We start from the raw sequence: 19,196 nt of genomic DNA, 5'->3' as shown, positions 1-19,196 counted from the left end.
TTAAATTGGAAGACATGTAATTTACAAAATCCTAATCCAGATATTTCCATAAATGGACAGCAGATGGGGCTACAAAAATCATCAAATAAAAAGTAATGGAAAACAGCCTATTTCCATTCGAAAAAGCAATTCATTTAAAAAAATAAATAGGATTCTTCTTTGCTGTTTTAAGACATCAATGAATCTGTTCGTAATGGGCTTTTGTAAACTGATTATCCTTGATAATCTCATTAGTTGAAATTATCTTGCTTTTCTAACATGGTAGATTTTTAAATACCTTTTATTTCAGATCCCTCTGGGCATGTTGCAGTGCAATTTACTATTAAGCAACATAATTATCTATCTCAAACCTAAGTGTTTAGGAGTTAAAAGAATCAAGACACAGCTATTGAAATGGTGGAGAAAATGACCCCACAATCTAGATCCCAAACTAGGAAAGAAAAGGTGGGAGGGGAACCTATTTTTAACAGAGAATTCATTAAAAAGCACACCATTCTTAAAAGTAATGATGATTATGATTATGTAAATGAGATGGACACACTGATCCTAATAAACTGCTTTAGCTGCTACACAGATAACACCATTTATTTAAAACACTTCTATCCTGTTCTTCATTGCAAAAATAAAATAAAATTCCAGAGCAGGTAATAATTAGAAGTAGAATTCATATACATAAAAACAAAGGAGAAGATAAGAGCAAATAAAATTGCTAGAAAGTAAAGGATGCACAATGATCCAATCTGACAGTAAACTCCACTGAAACCCACTTCTTTCCCCAGTGCCAAAAGCTCAACAAAGTTGGTGTCAATTGTATCACTTGAGCTGGACAAGTTACAAAAGCTTCCTGTCAAGACTGACTGCTGGACCAGTCCAGTGCAAAGCCCCACTTTGTTCACTGGGACTCACTTCATGGTGAGTGTGCACAGGCCTTGCAGCCAGAGAACATTTCTCTGCATTGCTGATACAAATATTATGCATCTAGCCAAGCCCTAAGATAACCATCAGAGGCTCTGCTCTGAGTTCCCTGCCAATCTGACATATGAAGTGTGGTTGCAAAGGGGAGAGCCCTTTTAGTGGTAGTTCCCCAGTTGTGGAAGCCTCTCCCTGGAGAAATTTCACCTGGCCTCTATCCTGACATCCTTTCAGCACCAGGCAATAACTTTAAAAAAAATCATTTCATGCATTTTAACACAATTCTACTGTTATTTAAAATCAGTCTGATATTAATATTTATAATCTTTGCTCTAGTGGAGTTTAGATTTTTTTAAAAAAACAAAACCCTAATGTGTTTATTTTAGCTCTCCATTCCAGTGGTCTTGTCACTGGCAGTAGAAGGAGAGTTTGGATTTGACAGTAGGCAGTGTGTGGTCTCAAAATGGGGTGCTTCAAGGATAGGGCAGAGACGGTGTTGTGCCCCACTTCTGATGAGGGGCCCAATTCAGACCCCGCTACTGGGCCAGCTTGACAGCTGGTGCAACAAAAAAAGACCCCCCCTTTCTGTCCTGAACAATAGGGTCGATTAGGGCTGTAGATGCAGTAAGGAATCTACTGCTTTGTATCTCCACCCCCCACATTTAGCAACCATAACCTCTCTAAATTTTAGGTTGGTGACAGCTTTGGAAGAACAAACAAGCTTTGGAACAACAAACAGGAGACCTTCTCTTGTCAATAAGCCTTGCAAGTGGAGATCTTTAACCAGGTCTGTATCTGGATTGGAACTGAAATTGACTTTACATACAGAATTGCATTTAATTGGTGTGTGTATATGGCTTGTTATATTAAAAATGGTTTGTATCTATGGAATTGTTTTGGCATTTTGAGTTCTTTTGACTGTGAAATCGCTTTGAGGATCCCACACAATGGTTTTCTTTTTGTCTCCATCTTTTCATGGAATCATAGAATTGTGGAGTTGGAAGGGACCTTGAGGATCATCTAAGTCCAACCCCCTGAAATGCAGGAATCTTTTACCCTAAGTGGGGCTCAAACCCACAATCCTGAGATTAAGAGTCTCATGCTCTACCCACTGAGCTATCACCGGCCACAAATCTTTTGCTGAACATAGTCTAGGGAAAGACCGCATTTTGTAAGCAAAAGCCTCGCTCTGATCTTTTTCAAGGAACAACATGTATCCACTCAACAGAAAATAGATATGCCACAGCTTTAAGCAGAGCACCCAGGCAGTCCCAGCTCCTTAGTAGACTTGCGATATGTTTCCCAGCAATGGCAAGGATATAGCTCGAAGGTGAAGAGAAAGGAATTGACACACGCACAGCTGCCACATCTGGATAATTCAGCCCACGCGTGGGCACCTGAATCTCAGGCGACGGGTTACAGTCTTGCATTGGGGTGTACTAATAACACAGGCAGCCAAGGAGCATGCTTCTAAACTTCAAGCCACAAGAAGATGAGCTGCCAAGTGAGAAGTGATTTTATGCTTCTGATAGAGGCTCAAGCAATTAAGAAGTAGAAGTTGTTTTTTAGAGTGAGAGCGAGCGAGCGAAAAGCTTAAATCTGCATTTTATGTATGTAAGTTTGCAGCCGTAATGGGATTATGATGTCAGCAAAGGGAGAGAAGTTTGCAGCTGCACTGGGTTATGGAGGTAGCAAGCAGCTGTTAAAATAGAGAACTAATGGTGATTAATTCTTATTATGTGTTTGAAGATCTCACAATGAGTTCAGGACCCAAACCATCCCAAAGGAGGTGAAATTAAGGAAGAAGGATTTTTTTGTAGAGGAGAAATTGAGGGAGGGCTTAAAAAAAAAAAGTATATATGCCTTATTCTGCCTCCTCTTCAACCACTTTATTAATATTTAAATACTCCAGAAATTGGTGCTTAAATTATAGCATCTACTGCAATTATTACTTACAAAAAGAAAATGGGGTGGGGGGAAGAACTTGGGTAGTTTTTTTATAATTTCAATTAAGTATTATACAGCTTGGGAAATTACCTGGGTCCCACAACACCTACACACACACACACACACACACACACACACACACACTGAATAAACTAGGAGACATACATTGAAATTGTTTACCACATACATAGTGAGGAGTAGATGTTTGCACACATTGATTGAACAGAAGCTCCTGCAAAGATCCATCATCGATTCCCAGTGACTTAGCTCCACTGACAGCACCGTTTGCATGCTGTGCGGTGGAGAGATGAACTAATCACTCAGTTGAGCTGGGCTAGCAGATAGTGGGAAATATTATTCAAATGTCTCAGAGAATTAGAAACCTCATTTTGATTCTCCAGCCCTTGCCTTTTAACACACTCTCTCCCAGCTTGTTAAACTTAAACCAAAAACCAAAAGCAGGCCAAGGTCTCTTCCCCTTGCAAAATGGTATAGGAGATGAATGCAGATGTTTTGGTGGCAGTAAATATTGTAATGCCAGCCTGAAACTGTCCAACATGGAAGTGTGACAAGCTACTTTCCACTAGTTCCAGTAAATCCAGTCGAATCCTTTAACTATGTGTATTTCAAGCTGTGGGTTATGACCCACAGGTAGGCCCCAGGGTATTTCTGGGTGGATCACACAATGATATGGCCCTCCATTTCCTGGGGATTTTATGATGTTGGGGGATGGGCAGATTCATCTAAATTCCTGGGTGCCAGATCCTTCCCATAATTCCTGGATTTAGTAAAAGTGAGAACTATGGTAGGTTTCTTTAAACTTTGACAAACATGGAACCCCTCTGGATTTAGTTACGCTAAGAAGCCAGGCCAGCTTGGCAAAGCTAGCTGGATGGGCCATTAGTGGGAAACCATCAGAAGGCAAAACTGCCAGGCAAGGAGGAGTGGAGCTCCTTCTTTGCTGGGTGCTAGTGGGCAGAGGCAAAGGCCAGGTTCAGGGTTTCAGCTTTGAATGACATAGGCTGGGGTGAGGTCCTTGGAATCAGTTAGCCGTGAGCATGTGAAGGAGGGACAGAACTCCAAGTGAGCTGAGATTGACAGGCTGGAACAAAGAGACATAGATGATGGCTTTTTTGTTGTCCTTTGAATCCAATGCTGGGTTTGAGGGTTTTTTTCTTTATCCTGCTGCTCTTCACTGCAAAATTGGGGTGATCATCAGTTAGGTTTTCTGCAGATTGATGCTTGTTCCAATCCAGCGGTAAGCAGAAGGTTTGGGTCCCTGACATCATGGGACAAACCAAAAATGTGGATGGGCCCTAACCCACGATTATCCAAGGTCCAAGACACACTACAGCCAGGCAAAATCACTCAAGGAGGGTACAAGGCATGACTGGTGAGAGCCAGGGGAGAAGCAGAGCTGTGACTGAAGGCAGCTTCACAATTTCAGAATTACACTCACACTGTGGAAGACTTAAAGGTATTTCTTTCCATGCCAAGTAATGAAGAGATCTACGACCACTTTAACTTCAGCAATGAAAAACCTGTTTGTGCCACTATTGCTAAAGCAGGTTGTTAGGAAAAAACCTCTGTTTCTTTTCAGCATTTTCTGCTGTGCACTGTCATCTGAACAATGATATATTTTTGGTTGGAAGGGATCATGTTTGGAGCGTCTAGAAAGAGAAAAGGCTGTGAAGGTTGTGAGGAACGGCTATAGCGCCGAGAAGGGCTGAACTGGCACAAGCTGTATCATGGCAGGGTTCCAAGGCCTAGAGGGGAATTGGGTGAGCTATTTAGGGACCCAGTTGATGTATGATCCTAAATTGGAGAGAAGAAAGGTAAGAGTTGTGGATTATAACAAAAACTGGCTGCCAAGCAGGAGAATGGAATTAAAAGATCTGTGTCCCGTTTTTCTTTTATGCTTCACTTCGTTCTTTACAACTTAACCTGAATTTAGAGCAACACTGAGTAGCAGACCTAACCAAATTTGTAAGCATGCTTTACACCAGATATGAAAGACAGAAACTTGGGACTGAGCAATGACATTTTATCAGCTATAAGCATATGAAGTATCTTGGAAGTGCTGCTCTCTTCCTGCTCTGGCATCATCTTTAACCCTCCCAGAGGCCTCTTTATGGTCCCACCATCTATATGACCTGTTCAGAAGAGAACCTGTCAGACCCCTTAGTCATTAAGCAGTGACTTCTTGTGGATAGGCACATACCCCCATTTCTTTGTTCCCAGTGGAGGATGGTTTATTAGGGCAAATGAGGCACTGGCCCACCAGTTTAATTCTGCTCTCAGTCAGTGCCCACCTGCCTGCCTTCCTACTTCCACCCAGTTTGGCGGGTGGCACTGCCTGTCAGCTGTTGCTGTTTTAAACTCAGCAGGGAGGAAGAGAGGAACAAAACTACAAACAGTTGGCTCCACTTCTCATTGAATCTCGCCCTATCTACTTTTGGCCACCCTGCATACTGCCCCACCAGTCCCAATGGGCATGAGCCACTACTGTTTGTTCCTCTGGGGTTTGTGTTGCAACTAAGCCCCTCAATATCTTTTCAATGCCATTGCTCAGTGGAGGTGATACACTGTCTCATAAAATGCCAGTTACAGATACGTAGCCGTGTTGGTCTGCCATAGTCAAAATAAGAAAATTCCTTCCAGTAGCACCTTAAAGACTGTCAGGGAACTGACATCAGAGGAAAGGGAGGTGGTAGGGCTCCCAGAGACTGGGAGAGAGTCAGCAGCTAAAGCAGGGACAAGGAGGGGGAGCGAGGGGTCTCTGGAGGAGGAGCTCAGTAATGCTGAGAGAGACGCAGCAGCCCAGGCAGGAAACAGCAGGGGAGAGAAAGGGGTGAGAGACACTTCCAGCGAAAATAGCGGGGAGGTGTCAGAAGCAACTGCAGGGAGACCCATGCTTCGCCGGAAGCTGCCACGTCGTGAGTCCAGGAGACGCGTTTCCGTTAAGGAACTTCTTTGCTGGAAGCGCTTCCGCAGGCAGCCACTGTCAGACTCTACTAGTGACTAGAGCAGACATGTCTGAGGAGCTCTGTCACACACAGAGGTTTGTGGGGCCGCACAAACTCTGAAGGGGCACAATTTTAAGCACAAGCAGCTAATCATCCCCTGACAGCAGTCTGACAGTCTCTGTACGCTGCCTGTGCAGGAGAAAGCATCATGAGCAACCCAGCCGGAGCCGGAGAGGCAGGGGTTGGAGCTGGTCCAAGCTTGGAGGAAAGGTATCAAGCTCTGGAGGTTCAACTTGCGCTGCAGACGGCGAGGCTCGAGGAGAGAAGGGCTCAGGATGCTGACAAAAAGGGGAGAACCACTCAGTTCCCCAGAAAGGTACCAGGATTGGTGCAGAAGTTTGGGGGGGACCCCAAGGATTACCATGCCTTTAGGACTGAGATGCAATATGCCCTGAATGTGCAGTTTGATGAGTTCCCTGATGAGGAATCGCGAGTTGCTTTCGTAATTGGGCATCTTGAGAAGGGGGCGCGGGACTGGGTTCGACCCCTGATGGCAACGCACAACGATATCCTAAAGGACACTATGAAATTCTTTCGTGCAATGGATATCATGTTTTCCAGCGATATTGAGGAAGGGGTGGTGCGCAGACAGCTAATGGCTTGCAAGCAGGGAAGCAGATCTGTCCGTGAGTACTGGACTGAATTTACCATGCTGATTCACAGATTGGGGTGGGATTTATCGGCAGCACCCATTCAGATGCTATTTGAAGAAGGTCTTTCTTCAGCTGTGAAAGACGAGCTGGCCAGGAGCCCCAGGGCGGTGTCTATGGATCAGCTGACCAAATCTGCGCTGACCATTGGAGCGCGCCAGGAGGCAAGAGCCTTGGAGAGGCGGGAAGGGAGAGGGGAACGTTGGAAGGAGTTACGCATTCCAGACATTCCTGAGCCAGCTTTCCCGCCGGCAGAGCCGATGGAAATCGGAACAGCCCGCGCGCGCGCAGTTTCAAAGCCCAGTGAGGGGGCGAAGAAGGAGGGAAAGGGAGCCCGGAAATGCTATCTCTGCCAACAGCCAGGCCACTTTGCCAGAGTCTGCCCCCAGAGGAAGGAATGGCAAGGGATGGTGGGAGCAGTTGAGGGGGGAGAGCAGGGAGAAACGGAGCAGGTAAAAGCCAACGCCTGGTTGCCAACGTCAGGGCACTGCAGCCAGGCCAAAGAGCAGTGAAAGTGCCCGTGCCAGAAGCTCCTCGACCTGCTCTAGTGATTGAAGTGTCGCTAGAGCTGCAAAATGGACACCCCCTAAAAATAAAGGCGCTGTTGGACTCAGGCAGCTCCTGCAATTTTATGAGCAAGGAGTTTGCTGCTGAACATCAGATACAGACTATCCCTTTAAGCAACCCCCTGCAGGTGACCACGATCGATGGCAGGGAACTGTTGGGAGGAGGAGTTAGCTTGCAGACCGTCCCAATGATAATGAGGGTGGCAAGGCACACAGAACTGATAGCGTTTAATGTGGCCACCTTGGGAGGCGCTCCCATTATTTTGGGAATGAGCTGGCTAGCCTTACATGATCCGCTGGTGGGCTGGCATCAAAGAGTGGTTTCCTTCGGTTCAGCACATTGCTTAGAACACTGCAGGGGGGAAAAGGGGTCAGCAGGGGCCCAAGCCACCCTAGCAGGGACTGAAGTAATGGGGAAGGGGAAGGTGCCACCACAGTATGCTGATCTCAGCGACGTGTTCAGCGAGAAGGAAGCTGACCAACTACCCCCGCATAGGCCCTTTGATTGCCAGATCAATTTACTCCCTGGAGCACAGCTTCCGGTAGGCAAGTTGTATGCCATGTCAGACAGGGAAATGCAGGAGTTGCGAGCGTTCATTGACAAGAACCTGAAGAGAGGCTTCATCAGAGAGTCCAAGGCAGCGGGGGGTAGCCCAGTGTTTTTTGTGGATAAAAAAAAAACACGGACAAGCCGAGGCTGGTATGTGACTTTCGGCGCCTAAATGCAGTGACAGAGCCGGCGGCTTTTCCTATGCCCAGGATTGATGATATTTTGACCAGGGTGCGAAAAGGAAAGATTTTTACAAAGCTGGACCTAAGGGGGGCGTACAACCTGATACGTATAAGGAAAGGGGATGAATGGAAGACCACCATGTTCACCCCTTTGGGGGCATTTGAATACCTCGTTATGCCTTTTGGATTACAAACAGGCTCCGCGTGTTTTCAAGCCTTCATGAACCACGTACTGGGGCCTTTGCTCTACAAGAATTGTGTGGCCTTCTTAGATGACGTGTTGGTGTATTCGGAGAATGAGGAGCAACATGTGAGAGACGTCAGAGAAGTGTTGAGCAGGCTGCAAGCCAACAGACTGTGGGTGAAATTGGAGAAGTGTCAGTTTCATACCAAGGAGGTGGAATTCCTGGGGTACCGCTTGTCAGACAAGGGGTTGGCCATGGACCCCGGCAAGGTTCAAGCGGTGCTGGAATGGAAAACACCCAAGACCAAGAAGGATGTGCAGAGGTTCCTAGGGTTTGGAAACTTTTATCGTAAGTTCATCCGAAACTTCGCCCACCTGACGGCGCCCATCACGGACTGTCTCAGCAGTAAAAAGAAGTTTGTTTGGACGGGGGAGGCGGAGCGAGCGTTTGAGGAACTGAAAAGGGCCTTCGCCTCTGATGAACAACTTCTACATGTGGATTTACAAAAAAAGCTGAGGGTCGAAACAGACGCTTCTGACAGAGCCATAGGGGCGGTGCTTCTTCTGCAGCCGGGGAAGGAGGGGTCAGAGTGGCGACCGTGCGCCTTCTTTTCGCGAAAGCTGAACAAATCTGAGAGGAACTACACGGTGTACGACCGGGAACTTCTTGCGATTCATGAGGCCTTCCGGAGATGGAGGCACCTGCTAATTGGTGCACAACAGAAGGTGCAAGTGTGCACGGACCATAAGAATCTAGAGTATTGGAGAACTGCGCGAGTGCTCAACCAACGGCAGTTGAGATGGGCCCAGGAGTTCTCCAAATTTAACTTTGAGATTTGTTACGTACCAGGCCCGGAGAACGTTAGGGCGGACGCTCTCTCACGCAAACCTGAATATTTGGAGGGAGAGGGTGCACCCGAAGAGACCCATGTCATTCCCGAGGACCGCTGGGTGTGTGGGGCGGCCTTGGTGGGGCAAAGGGAACTGGTAGAGGGAACGGTGCAGGATGAATACGCCCAGGACAAACTCAGGGGTCTCAGGAGGGAGGGAGACAAACTCGGGGGTTTTGAGGAGAGAAATGGGGCGTTGTACTATAAGGGAGCGTTATACATACCTGAAGGGGAATTGAGGGAAAAGGTACTCAAGCAACTGCACGATAGCCCCACAGCAGGGCATTTTGGGCAACACAAAACCATGTGGCTGGTTACCAGGGAATTCTGGTGGCCCAAGGTCAGGGAAGATGTGCGGGAATATGTGAGAGGGTGTGACCGATGCCAACGAGCCAAGGGGGAGAGGCGGGCACCGGCAGGTTTATTAGAACCACTACCCACGCCGGAAAGGCCATGGGAGGCAGTGGCCATAGATTTCATGACTGATCTGCCCAGGTCCAAAGGGAAAACAGCCATTATGGTTGTGGTAGACCTGTTAACCAAGATGGCCCACTTTATAGCCTGCTCACATGCGGTCACAGCGGAAGAAACCGCCAAATTTTTTGTGGAAAATGTGTTTAGGCTGCATGGCGCCCCCTTGAGGGTGGTTTCTGACCGAGGGAAACAATTTACTTCCAGGTTCTGGAGGAAGCTCATGAGCTTATTGCATGTAGAGGTGAATTTCTCTACGGCCCGTCATCCAGAAACCAACGGGCAGGCGGAAAGAGCTAATGGTGTCCTCCAGCAATATTTGAGGTGTTATGTGAATGACAGAGAGAATGATTGGGTGGAGAAGCTGGCGTTGGCAGAATTTGCCTACAACAATGCAGAGAACGTGTCCACGGGGATGAGCCCTTTTTTGGCTAATCACGGGTGTCATCCCCGAGCCTTCCCAGGGGGGGAAGGGGAGAACTGGAGCGTTCCAGCAGCAGAACAGTTCGTTGAAGAAATGGAAGCGATCCATCGCCAGCTCCAACTTAATTTAAACAGGGCGAAGGAGGAATATAAGAGGCAGGCAGACAAAACCAGAAGGGAAGGGGAAAGCATTAGGGTGGGGGACCAGGTGTGGCTGTCCACCCAAGGGTTACCATTTAAAGGAGGTTGTAAGAAGTTAAGACCCAAAAGACTGGGCCCATTTGAAGTCACGCAACAGGTCAACCCAGTAGCTTTCAGACTCCGGTTACCGAACCACATGAAGTTGCACCCAGTGTTCCACAGGTCGTTGCTGTCACCGTATATAGGGGACAGAGAGGGGAGGGTCAATAGGGGACCAGCTATGGAGGAAAAAGAACACAGCTACCATGTAGCGGAGATTCTCGATTCCAGGTGGAAGGGAGAGCAAGTAGAGTATTTGGTAATGTGGGAAGGGGAGCCGGAGTCGGAAAACACCTGGGTCAGGGCAGAGGATGTAGATGACGAGGTTTTGATTGAAACTTTTCATCAGAGATTCCCTCGAAAACCCCAGCCAGTGGCGAGGTTCCGGAGGGAATACTTTGCCACCACCGACGAAGAAGAAGAGTTGGAGGGGTTCTCTGATTCCGAGGTGGAGGAGGATTCAGCGAGTCGGAACGAAGACCGATGGAGGGAATGTTCGAGACGTCTGAAGATGAAGAGGATTCTTTTCGGGGTTTCAGCTCCTCACCGCCCAGAGGAGAGAGTAGGGGCGGGGGAGAAGGGGGCCCTGGAGGGGAGGTGGATGTCAGGGAACTGACATCAGAGGAAAGGGAGGTGGTAGGGCTCCCAGAGACTGGGAGAGAGTCAGCAGCTAAAGCAGGGACAAGGAGGGGGAGCGAGGGGTCTCTGGAGGAGGAGCTCAGTAATGCTGAGAGAGACGCAGCAGCCCAGGCAGGAAACAGCAGGGGAGAGAAAGGGGTGAGAGACACTTCCAGCGAAAATAGCGGGGAGGTGTCAGAAGCAACTGCAGGGAGACCCATGCTTCGCCGGAAGCTGCCACGTCGTGAGTCCAGGAGACGCGTTTCCGTTAAGGAACTTCTTTGCTGGAAGTGCTTCCGCAGGCAGCCACTGTCAGACTCTACTAGTGACTAGAGCAGACATGTCTGAGGAGCTCTGTCACACACAGAGGTTTGTGGGGCCGCACAAACTCTGAAGGGGCACAATTTTAAGCACAAGCAGCTAATCATCCCCTGACAAAGACCAACTAAGTTAGTTCTTGGTATGAGCTTTCGTGTGCATCCACACTTCTTCAGATAAATGCCAGTGAATGATCTTTCAGAATTACAGCTGTCTGCGAATAGCCTTTAAGCACTGTTGCCAAGCCTACATGTATCCCTGACCACATACCACAAATCGGCCTAGTTTGCACATCACAGTAAACAATGGCTTACTGGACCACTCAAACATATAGAATCCCAGAGAGGAGCTCATAGGCAATTTGCTCCTCCCTAGATTTTTTTTTACTTCCCTGCCTGCTACTCTAAGTCAAGGTTTGCCATGGTATGTTATCCCATACTAGGCTTGTGATAAAGCTCTTTTCTCGCTAACCACAACCTGTCGCCAAGGTTTGTTCTGTTCTCGGGGCCTATTAACTACTCCCTGGAATCACTGGGTCAACTTCCCAAGCTACATCTCATAAGCCAGGAAGGGGGAAGTTCAAGGTCACAGAGCATAAGCAGAATTCATTCACATGTTTTCTACATGTCACTGTGTCTCTTCAAATGAAATTGATCCCAATCTGTATTCAATAGTCCTCTATACAAGTCCAATAGGCCTGCAACAAATGTGACATTAAGGTCTCCCAGTACTAGCCATTTCTGACCAGCTCGGACTGGCACAAGGCTAGTGGCAATTTAAAGTTACTCAACTGCTGTAAGTTGCCTTTAAAAAAAACTTGATCTGAAGCAGCACAGCAGAGGAAATGGTGTTTCCAAGAGAGCTATGCTTTGGAGCAATATATAGTATATTCTCCAGCATGCCTCTCAATAATGTATAATATTATCCATAGCAGAATATTACCTTATATGCCTCATGCACACGTGCCCCCACTCTGAATTTATAAACAAAAAAGGAGATTGAAAGAAACAGACCCTAGGGAGCAATCTGAAATAATTACTTGTTGTCCACTGGACAAAATTTCTTCCTCACATGAAATGTTGTACAAGCCCTGCAGGAAATTGTGTATATTCATGAAGCACAAAGTACAGGGTACCCCTTTAAAAAGAATGTGTTGGTTATGAGTCAGAGCTGAGGCTGCACATATGAGTATCTGTATTTCCAAATGTTTCCTCTAAGAGTTGTGGAGACATCTGGTTTCTTCGGCTGGCACCAAATCCTGTTGATGTCACCCTGGGAACACAATGTAGGTGGAATCACTTCATTCCTTTGCTTGGGAGCAAGAAGGAAGTAAATTCATACTAGAGGGACATAGTCAAAGCTTTGGCTGGCTCTCTCGAACAAAGATGTCAAATACAGCCTTTCACTCATCTATACATCTCCCTGGTCCTCTCTGTTCTCATCTCCATGCACAATGCAGCTGGGACACCTTAGTCTCTGTTGGTTTCTGCTCTCTTCACTGTGCAGCAAAGTGCTTGTCACAAGACAATGTTTACATTCCACAGTCAGAGCACTGTTGGGTTTTCCCACGGGAATGGGAAGCTGGATGTGACGTTACACTGGTTTCCTGTTTTTCACTTTGTTCTCTCGGTGTTCGTTATTCCGAGGAGAAGAACGGTTGCTTCTCTGCTCCAGCAGAGGCAAGATGCATATTTGTAATTTCTCAACAATGAACTGAAAATAAAGCAACATTAAGCATGTGGCACATACTGTTCATCATTCCGTTGTGCAAAGGACTCTGCAATAACAACATTTTGGTTATCGGGCCCAGAAAGACGTAAATCAAACTGAGGAATGCCGGCAGAGGTACAGAGGAACGGATCGCGTTATCTGCTCTGCGCGTCAAGTTTGATTGATGAAGGTATGTGCTCATGCTCCGGAGCAGCCTGCCAGTTTCTAATTTATGGTTTTATGGCTGGACTTTGTACTTTTAAAAGCCGTTTTGCCGCGAAACAGGCAAGAGCTTTAAGGCACAAGCTAACAGGCTTGGATGGCTGGAAAAGTGAAAGTACTTTTTACAAGTGCTTTTGGAAGTTGCAGTACTGTGACGCAGCTTGTTTACAGCAGCAATGATGGCTGAAGCAAAGCTGGTTGATGCTTTTGGGATTCCTAAGCTCAATAAGAATAATTACACGGAGTGGGTGCAGTATGCAGAGGCAATTCTGCGGAAAGAAAGTCTGTTTAATGTTATTACAGACAACCCCCCAGCTCCAATTACAGCTGAATGGACTGCTAAGGATTCCAAAGCAAGGGGAACACTTACGTTGATAGTATCCCCAGAAGAGCTCTGTCTGTTGCGTGGAAAGACCACAGCCAGAGAAATTTGGAACTCTTTAAGAGAGGCTCACTTGAGGACAGAAGCTGGTTCCTCAATGTACTATTATGCCAGGTTGCATGGCATGGCTCTTGCTGAAGGTGGAGATGTGCGTACACATCTGATGGAGATGCAGAATCTGAGACATGAGTTGCAACAGAGAGGGCTGACCTTTCCAGAGGCTGTGTATTCCTTCATGATACTACATTCTTTGGGTCCAAGTTGGGAGTCCGTTGCCACTCAGATTGCTGTTCAACCAACTGCTCAGCTCACAGTAGCCTATGTTACTGCCGTGATCCAGAATGAAGCAGATCGCCGGGGTGCTAGCTGCATGGGTATGGGGGAGTCTTCACAGACGTCATCCCAGAGTGCAGTGGAACCACCAGAGGGCGCCAAAGCTTTGAAGGCAGAGAAATGCTACTTGTGTGGACGTCTAGGCCATATGAAGAGGGAATGCAAATATCCCAGGGCCAAGACAGAGCAGCGCAGCGGAAGTTCATCGCGTGGAAAAGGCCAAAGCAAAGGCAAAGGTCCGGTCTCCAGGACAACGCAGCACAAGGCAATGGTCTCACGCTTCACTCCAAACGTCGCAAAGGTCCAGAAGACGTCTAGATCTTTCTTCGTTGTTGATTCAGCAGCTACCCACCACATGTGCAACGATAAGAGACTGTTCGTGTCTTTTACACCGCAGGAAGGTGCGATTCACCAGGCGGATGACCACACGATCCCCAGTCAAGGCTACGGAACTGTTGTTCTTCACAGTTTGGACTTAGAGATACATGATGTACTTTATGTTCCAGATGCCACACACAATCTTCTAAGTGTGATGCAGCTGAATGAACGGAACATTGACGTTTCATTCAAGAACAAGAAATGCACCATCACAAAGAAAGACGATTATGTATTGCATGCTGAATGTGTTGATCGTTTGTTTGTTTTGTATTATGATGATGTTGTGCAGAATGATACTTGTTGCATTGCAGGTTCTAACAAAAGTTTGCATGCAGGATGTATTCATGATTTTCACAGGAAATTTGGTCATTTGCATTTTGAGGCAGTATCTAAAATGCCTACCTTGGTTGAAGGTATGACTATTAAACCCTGCAGGTACCACATGAAGTGCAAAGCATGCGCAGCAAACAAGGTGAAAATGGCTGCGAAAGGTAAGGTGTCTAGTAGGCAAGCTACAGAACCATACCAGATTGTTCATGCTGATTTAGTTGGTCCACTATCGCCCTCTTTGGGTGACAATAGGTTCTTCATGGTTCTCATTGATGCATTTTCCAGGTATATTTATGTGTACAATCTCAAGCAGAAATCAGAGGCTTTTCCAAGGTTCAAGGAATTCTGTGCTTGGTTGGAAAATGTGCATGGTAAGAAGATAAAAATTCTTTTCACAGATCGCGGGGGAGAATTCACTTCTCAGCAGTTTGAAGCTTTTCTGACTGAGAAAGGAATTCAACACGATTTGTCCAGTCCTCGCTCGCCATGGCAGAATGGGCTTTGCGAAAGGGCAAATCAGACATTGCTTCAAGGGTTAAAAACCTTGCTGCATGATGCCAATCTTCCAGAGAGTTATTGGGCCGAAGCTCTCTCGTGTTTTGTTTACAGTTACAATCGCAGGTTATCTTCAGCGATTGGTTGTACCCCCTATGAGAAGATGTTTGGCAAGAAACCATACATCAAACACATGAAAATTTTTGGTTCTGACATGTGGATTCACTCGCCACAAAGCTCCAAGTTAGGCAAGCGTGGTTTGCATGGTATCTTTCTAGGTTATCAGAAAGGTTCTTACAGAATAATGATGACTGACTCTAAGACAATTAGGCTCACAAGAAGTGTTGAGTACAATGCCAAGTGGGGGGAGAATGTGGGAATTTTTCAATGTTATCCTGATGACAGTGATGAGACTGAGGATAAGCAGCCGCAACAACCCACACCCACTGATGAAGGTTCTGAGTCTGAAACTGAATCGGATAATTCAGAGGATTTCAAGAGTGCGAAAGCCTCTATGCGACCCTCTGAAAGCTCTGATCAGGAATTGGAAGAACCATTGTTCACAATAGGTCATTTTTCTCCTAAGAAGGAAGAGGAGAGTGTTGAAGACCAAAGGCTGATTCGCAGGTCACAAAGAGCCACAAAAGGCAGACCTCCAAAGAGATTTGCTGATGAATTTGCTAAGACAGCAGTAGCAGCTGTTAAAAGTTCCAAGAAGGTATTTGAACCTTCAAGTTTCCAAGAAATCCAGGATTTGGATTCTAAGGAAGCTGAGCCATGGTTAAATGCAATGAAGGCTGAGCTTGATTCCTTAGAAAGGAACAAAACTTGGGAACTAGTTCCAGTAGTTCCAGGAATGAAACTGCTTGGAAGCAAATGGGTCTTCAAAGCGAAGACTGATCAAAATGGCAAGATAGTCAGACACAAAGCCAGATTGGTAGCCAGAGGTTTTGCACAGGTACCAGGTGAAGACTATCACGAGACCTACTCACCCACTGTGAGATATGAGAGCATTAGGCTTATGCTCAAGCTAGCTGCAGAGGAGAATCTACACATTAGTCACCACGATGTGAATACAGCATTTTTGTACGGATCTCTAGGTGAATCACTTTATATGCTTCCACCTGATGGCGTACAGGTAAAACAGGGATTTGTTTGTGCTCTAAAAAAGTCCCTTTATGGTCTCAAACAAAGTGCACGGTGTTGGCACACTAAACTCACTGAAGCATTGTTTTCTCTAGGTTTTCAGCAAGGGAAAGCTGATCCATGTGTATTTGTCAAAGAGGAGGGGCAAAAGAAGCTGTATTGTTTGTTTTATGTTGATGATATTTTATTCTTTTGGAAAGATGTCACAATGTACAATAACGCCCTAGCTCAACTGAAAGAGCATTTTGACATGAAAGATCTTGGTGAGGTAAACAACTACCTATCTCTGGAAATAGAGAGAGATCAAGATGGTAACATTCTAGTACACCAGTCACGGAAAATTGCTGATGTGTTAAGCAAACTGAACCTGATGGATGCTAACCCTGTAGACACACCGATGACAACAGGTTATCAGGTAGAAGACACTGAAGAAGCATTTTCTGACACTACACTGTACAGAAGTGTGCTAGGCAAGCTAAACTTCATTGCCAGATGTTCAAGACCTGACATTGCTGTTAGCTGTAATTTGCTAAGCAGACAAGTCAACAATCCTACTGTTAAGGATTGGAAAGCTTTAAAACGCATAGCACGCTATTTGAAAGGCACTATGCATTACAGACTGAGATTTAACAATCAGAAGTCTGGTGGTCTTGAAATTTTTGCAGATGCAAGTTTTGGAAGTGACACTACAGACAGGAAAAGTACGTCTGGAGTTTGCTACATGTACAATCAGGGTCTATTTGATTGGTCATGCAAGAAGCAAACAACAATCAGCTTAAGTACTTGTGAAGCTGAACTGAATGCACTGTCTTATTCACTTAAGGATTGTGAATGGTTGTTACAATTGTGCAAAGACATGAAAATTCCTGTCAAATGTCCAATCCAGGTTTACCAGGACAACAAAGCATGTTTGGCTTTGCTGAATTCGGAAGGTTGTAAGCAAAGCACGAAGCACTTGCAGTTGAAGGTGCAACATGCTAGGGAACATATTCAGAAGGGACTCGTAACGGTGTCCTATATGCCAGGTAATGAAATTCCTGCTGATGTATTGTCCAAGATTGTATCAAGGGATCAACACTGTACCTATGTACAGAAGTTGGGTTTGTACTGATATTGTACGAACACGCTGCCCAGTGATGTTCACAGAAAGGGGGAGGATGTTGGTTTCTGCTCTCTTCACTGTGCAGCAAAGTGCTTGTCACAAGACAATGTTTACATTCCACAGTCAGAGCACTGTTGGGTTTTCCCACGGGAATGGGAAGCTGGATGTGACGTTACACTGGTTTCCTGTTTTTCACTTTGTTCTCTCGGTGTTCGTTATTCCGAGGAGAAGAACGGTTGCTTCTCTGCTCCAGCAGAGGCAAGATGCATATTTGTAATTTCTCAACAATGAACTGAAAATAAAGCAACATTAAGCATGTGGCACGTACTGTTCATCATTCCGTTGTGCAAAGGACTCTGCAATAACAACAGTCTCTCCCCCCCCCCATCATTTTGCTTCCTATTTCTTCACCAAGGGCAAAGTAACATTGGCCTTAAATCAGGTCAGGCTATTTGTCCATCTAGCCCACTATTACTGTGGCCAGCAGCAGAGATACTTGTATTACCCATTACCTGGTTATCTAGGGTTGCCATACGTCTGGAATTTCCCAGGCATAGCCAGTATTCGGCCCTCGTAAACAGCGTCAGGGCGAAAATCTCTAAAAATGTCCTGGAAAATCCAGACATATGGCAACCCAAGTTGGAAGTGTAGATTTTGGCGAATTCCATTTTAAAAAGCTCAAAACCCCTCTTTTTTGAGATTTTGCACACACAAAAACTCAGCAACTTTGGACAAAACTTTTTGTTTCTGGGTTTTCACTTTTTGAAATATGGCAGCCCTAGATTATCTTCTATACCGCTAAGCTCTGGTCCATTCCCAGCACATAGCATTTTATCAGTGGTGAACCTTGGGTCTCAAATTTCAGCAATGCCCTGTGCGATGCCAGAATCTAGTACCACTCTGCCTCTAAATCATACTTGTGTTGGTGCCCTCGAGGCTCGGCACCCAGTGCGACTGAACCAGTCATGCTCTCCTAAAACCGCCTCTGACTTTTTGTTCCTGTACAGTGGTACCTCGGGTTACAGATGCTTCAGGTTACAGACTCCACTAACCCAGAAATAGTACCTCGGGTTAAGAACTTTGCTTCAGGATGAGAACAGAAATCGTGCAACAATGGTGCAGCGGCAGCAGGAGGCCCTATTAGCTAAAGTGGTGCTTCAGGTTAAGAACAGTTTCAGGTTAAGAACAGACCTCCAGAACAAATTAAGTTCTTAACCCGAGGTACCACTGTATATCCTGTAGGAAGTTGTTTCCATCTGACCTTTCTCAGCAACACTTCGCACATACATCAAAAACTAAGGGAAGAAGATCAGCAAGGGCCAACAGGAATAGTGATGGACTTAGAAAGATGAATAAATGTGAAAGTAAGAATCCACATTTAGATTTGGATGGTGGGTGAATAGCATTGCACGCAAGTGGATATTTACTCATGCAGGTGCCTGTATATACAACAAGGTAAAGCTGCACAAAAGCCTATTCCAACTGCCTCCAACATCATTAGAGGGATATCTAGTGAGAACCTTATTCTCTGTTAAATTGTTCAATAATAGCCTAACAGCCCTTCTTCCCTACCAGGAAAAAATGACATGCTTAGATCCAGCTGTTGCTTTGGTTGTTAACATTATCCGTCATTTTATGCTGGAGAGAGACGTGGTAGCAAGCCGAGGGCGTTCCTTCACATCTGTTAACTAATTTTTTTACCAGGATGCAGAATAAACAATTCCAGAACAATGAACAGCAAAAAGGACTCCAGCAGGTTGCCAGTCTTATCCTAACCTTTCTCACTTCTTCATCCTGCCTTTCAGAACAACATAATTATTAAGGACTGACAATGTGGCTTTTTTATGGGAGCTGGTGCTGTGTGCACCAGAGTGTTGCATTTTTAATTATTATAATGTTAAATGGTTTTAATTGCTGACACTCTGCTGATTCCAGGGCACTTTTGTAACATTTATTGAGGAGGATAAAGGCCAAAGTTTATTTATTTTTACAATCTATAATAAATCAGGACCCTGAAACAACAGCAATTGGCTTGATGTTCTGAGAAGTGATTGTGTTATACACAAACTGCATATTATTCCTGCTCTGTAAGTGATGTGAAAAGCAGAACTGAAGTCCTGC

At 45.8% G+C, this 19,196-nt stretch overlaps 1 protein-coding gene across 1 annotated transcript in view; it reads left to right on the top strand.

Annotated features, from left to right (window-relative positions):
- LOC309532543 (uncharacterized protein) overlaps nucleotides 1-18,913 on the top strand; it is a 34,027-nt gene extending 15,114 nt beyond the window's left edge. Inside the window, exons 4-6 of the mRNA XM_082222958.1 lie at nucleotides 780-912; nucleotides 1,604-1,699; nucleotides 18,780-18,913. Of these exons, the coding sequence (XP_082079084.1) occupies nucleotides 780-912; nucleotides 1,604-1,699; nucleotides 18,780-18,897 (347 nt within the window). The 3' untranslated portion in view covers nucleotides 18,898-18,913. The remainder of the gene's footprint in view (nucleotides 1-779; nucleotides 913-1,603; nucleotides 1,700-18,779) is intronic.
- Nucleotides 18,914-19,196: the final 283 nt, after the last annotated feature.

This window comes from Podarcis vaucheri (genome assembly GCF_965113315.1).
Source record: "Podarcis vaucheri genome assembly, chromosome: 5".
NCBI classification, from domain to species: domain Eukaryota; kingdom Metazoa; phylum Chordata; class Lepidosauria; order Squamata; family Lacertidae; genus Podarcis; species Podarcis vaucheri.
The sequence above is the reverse complement of the archived record's forward strand: the minus strand, read 5'-3'. Positions and strand labels throughout refer to the sequence as shown.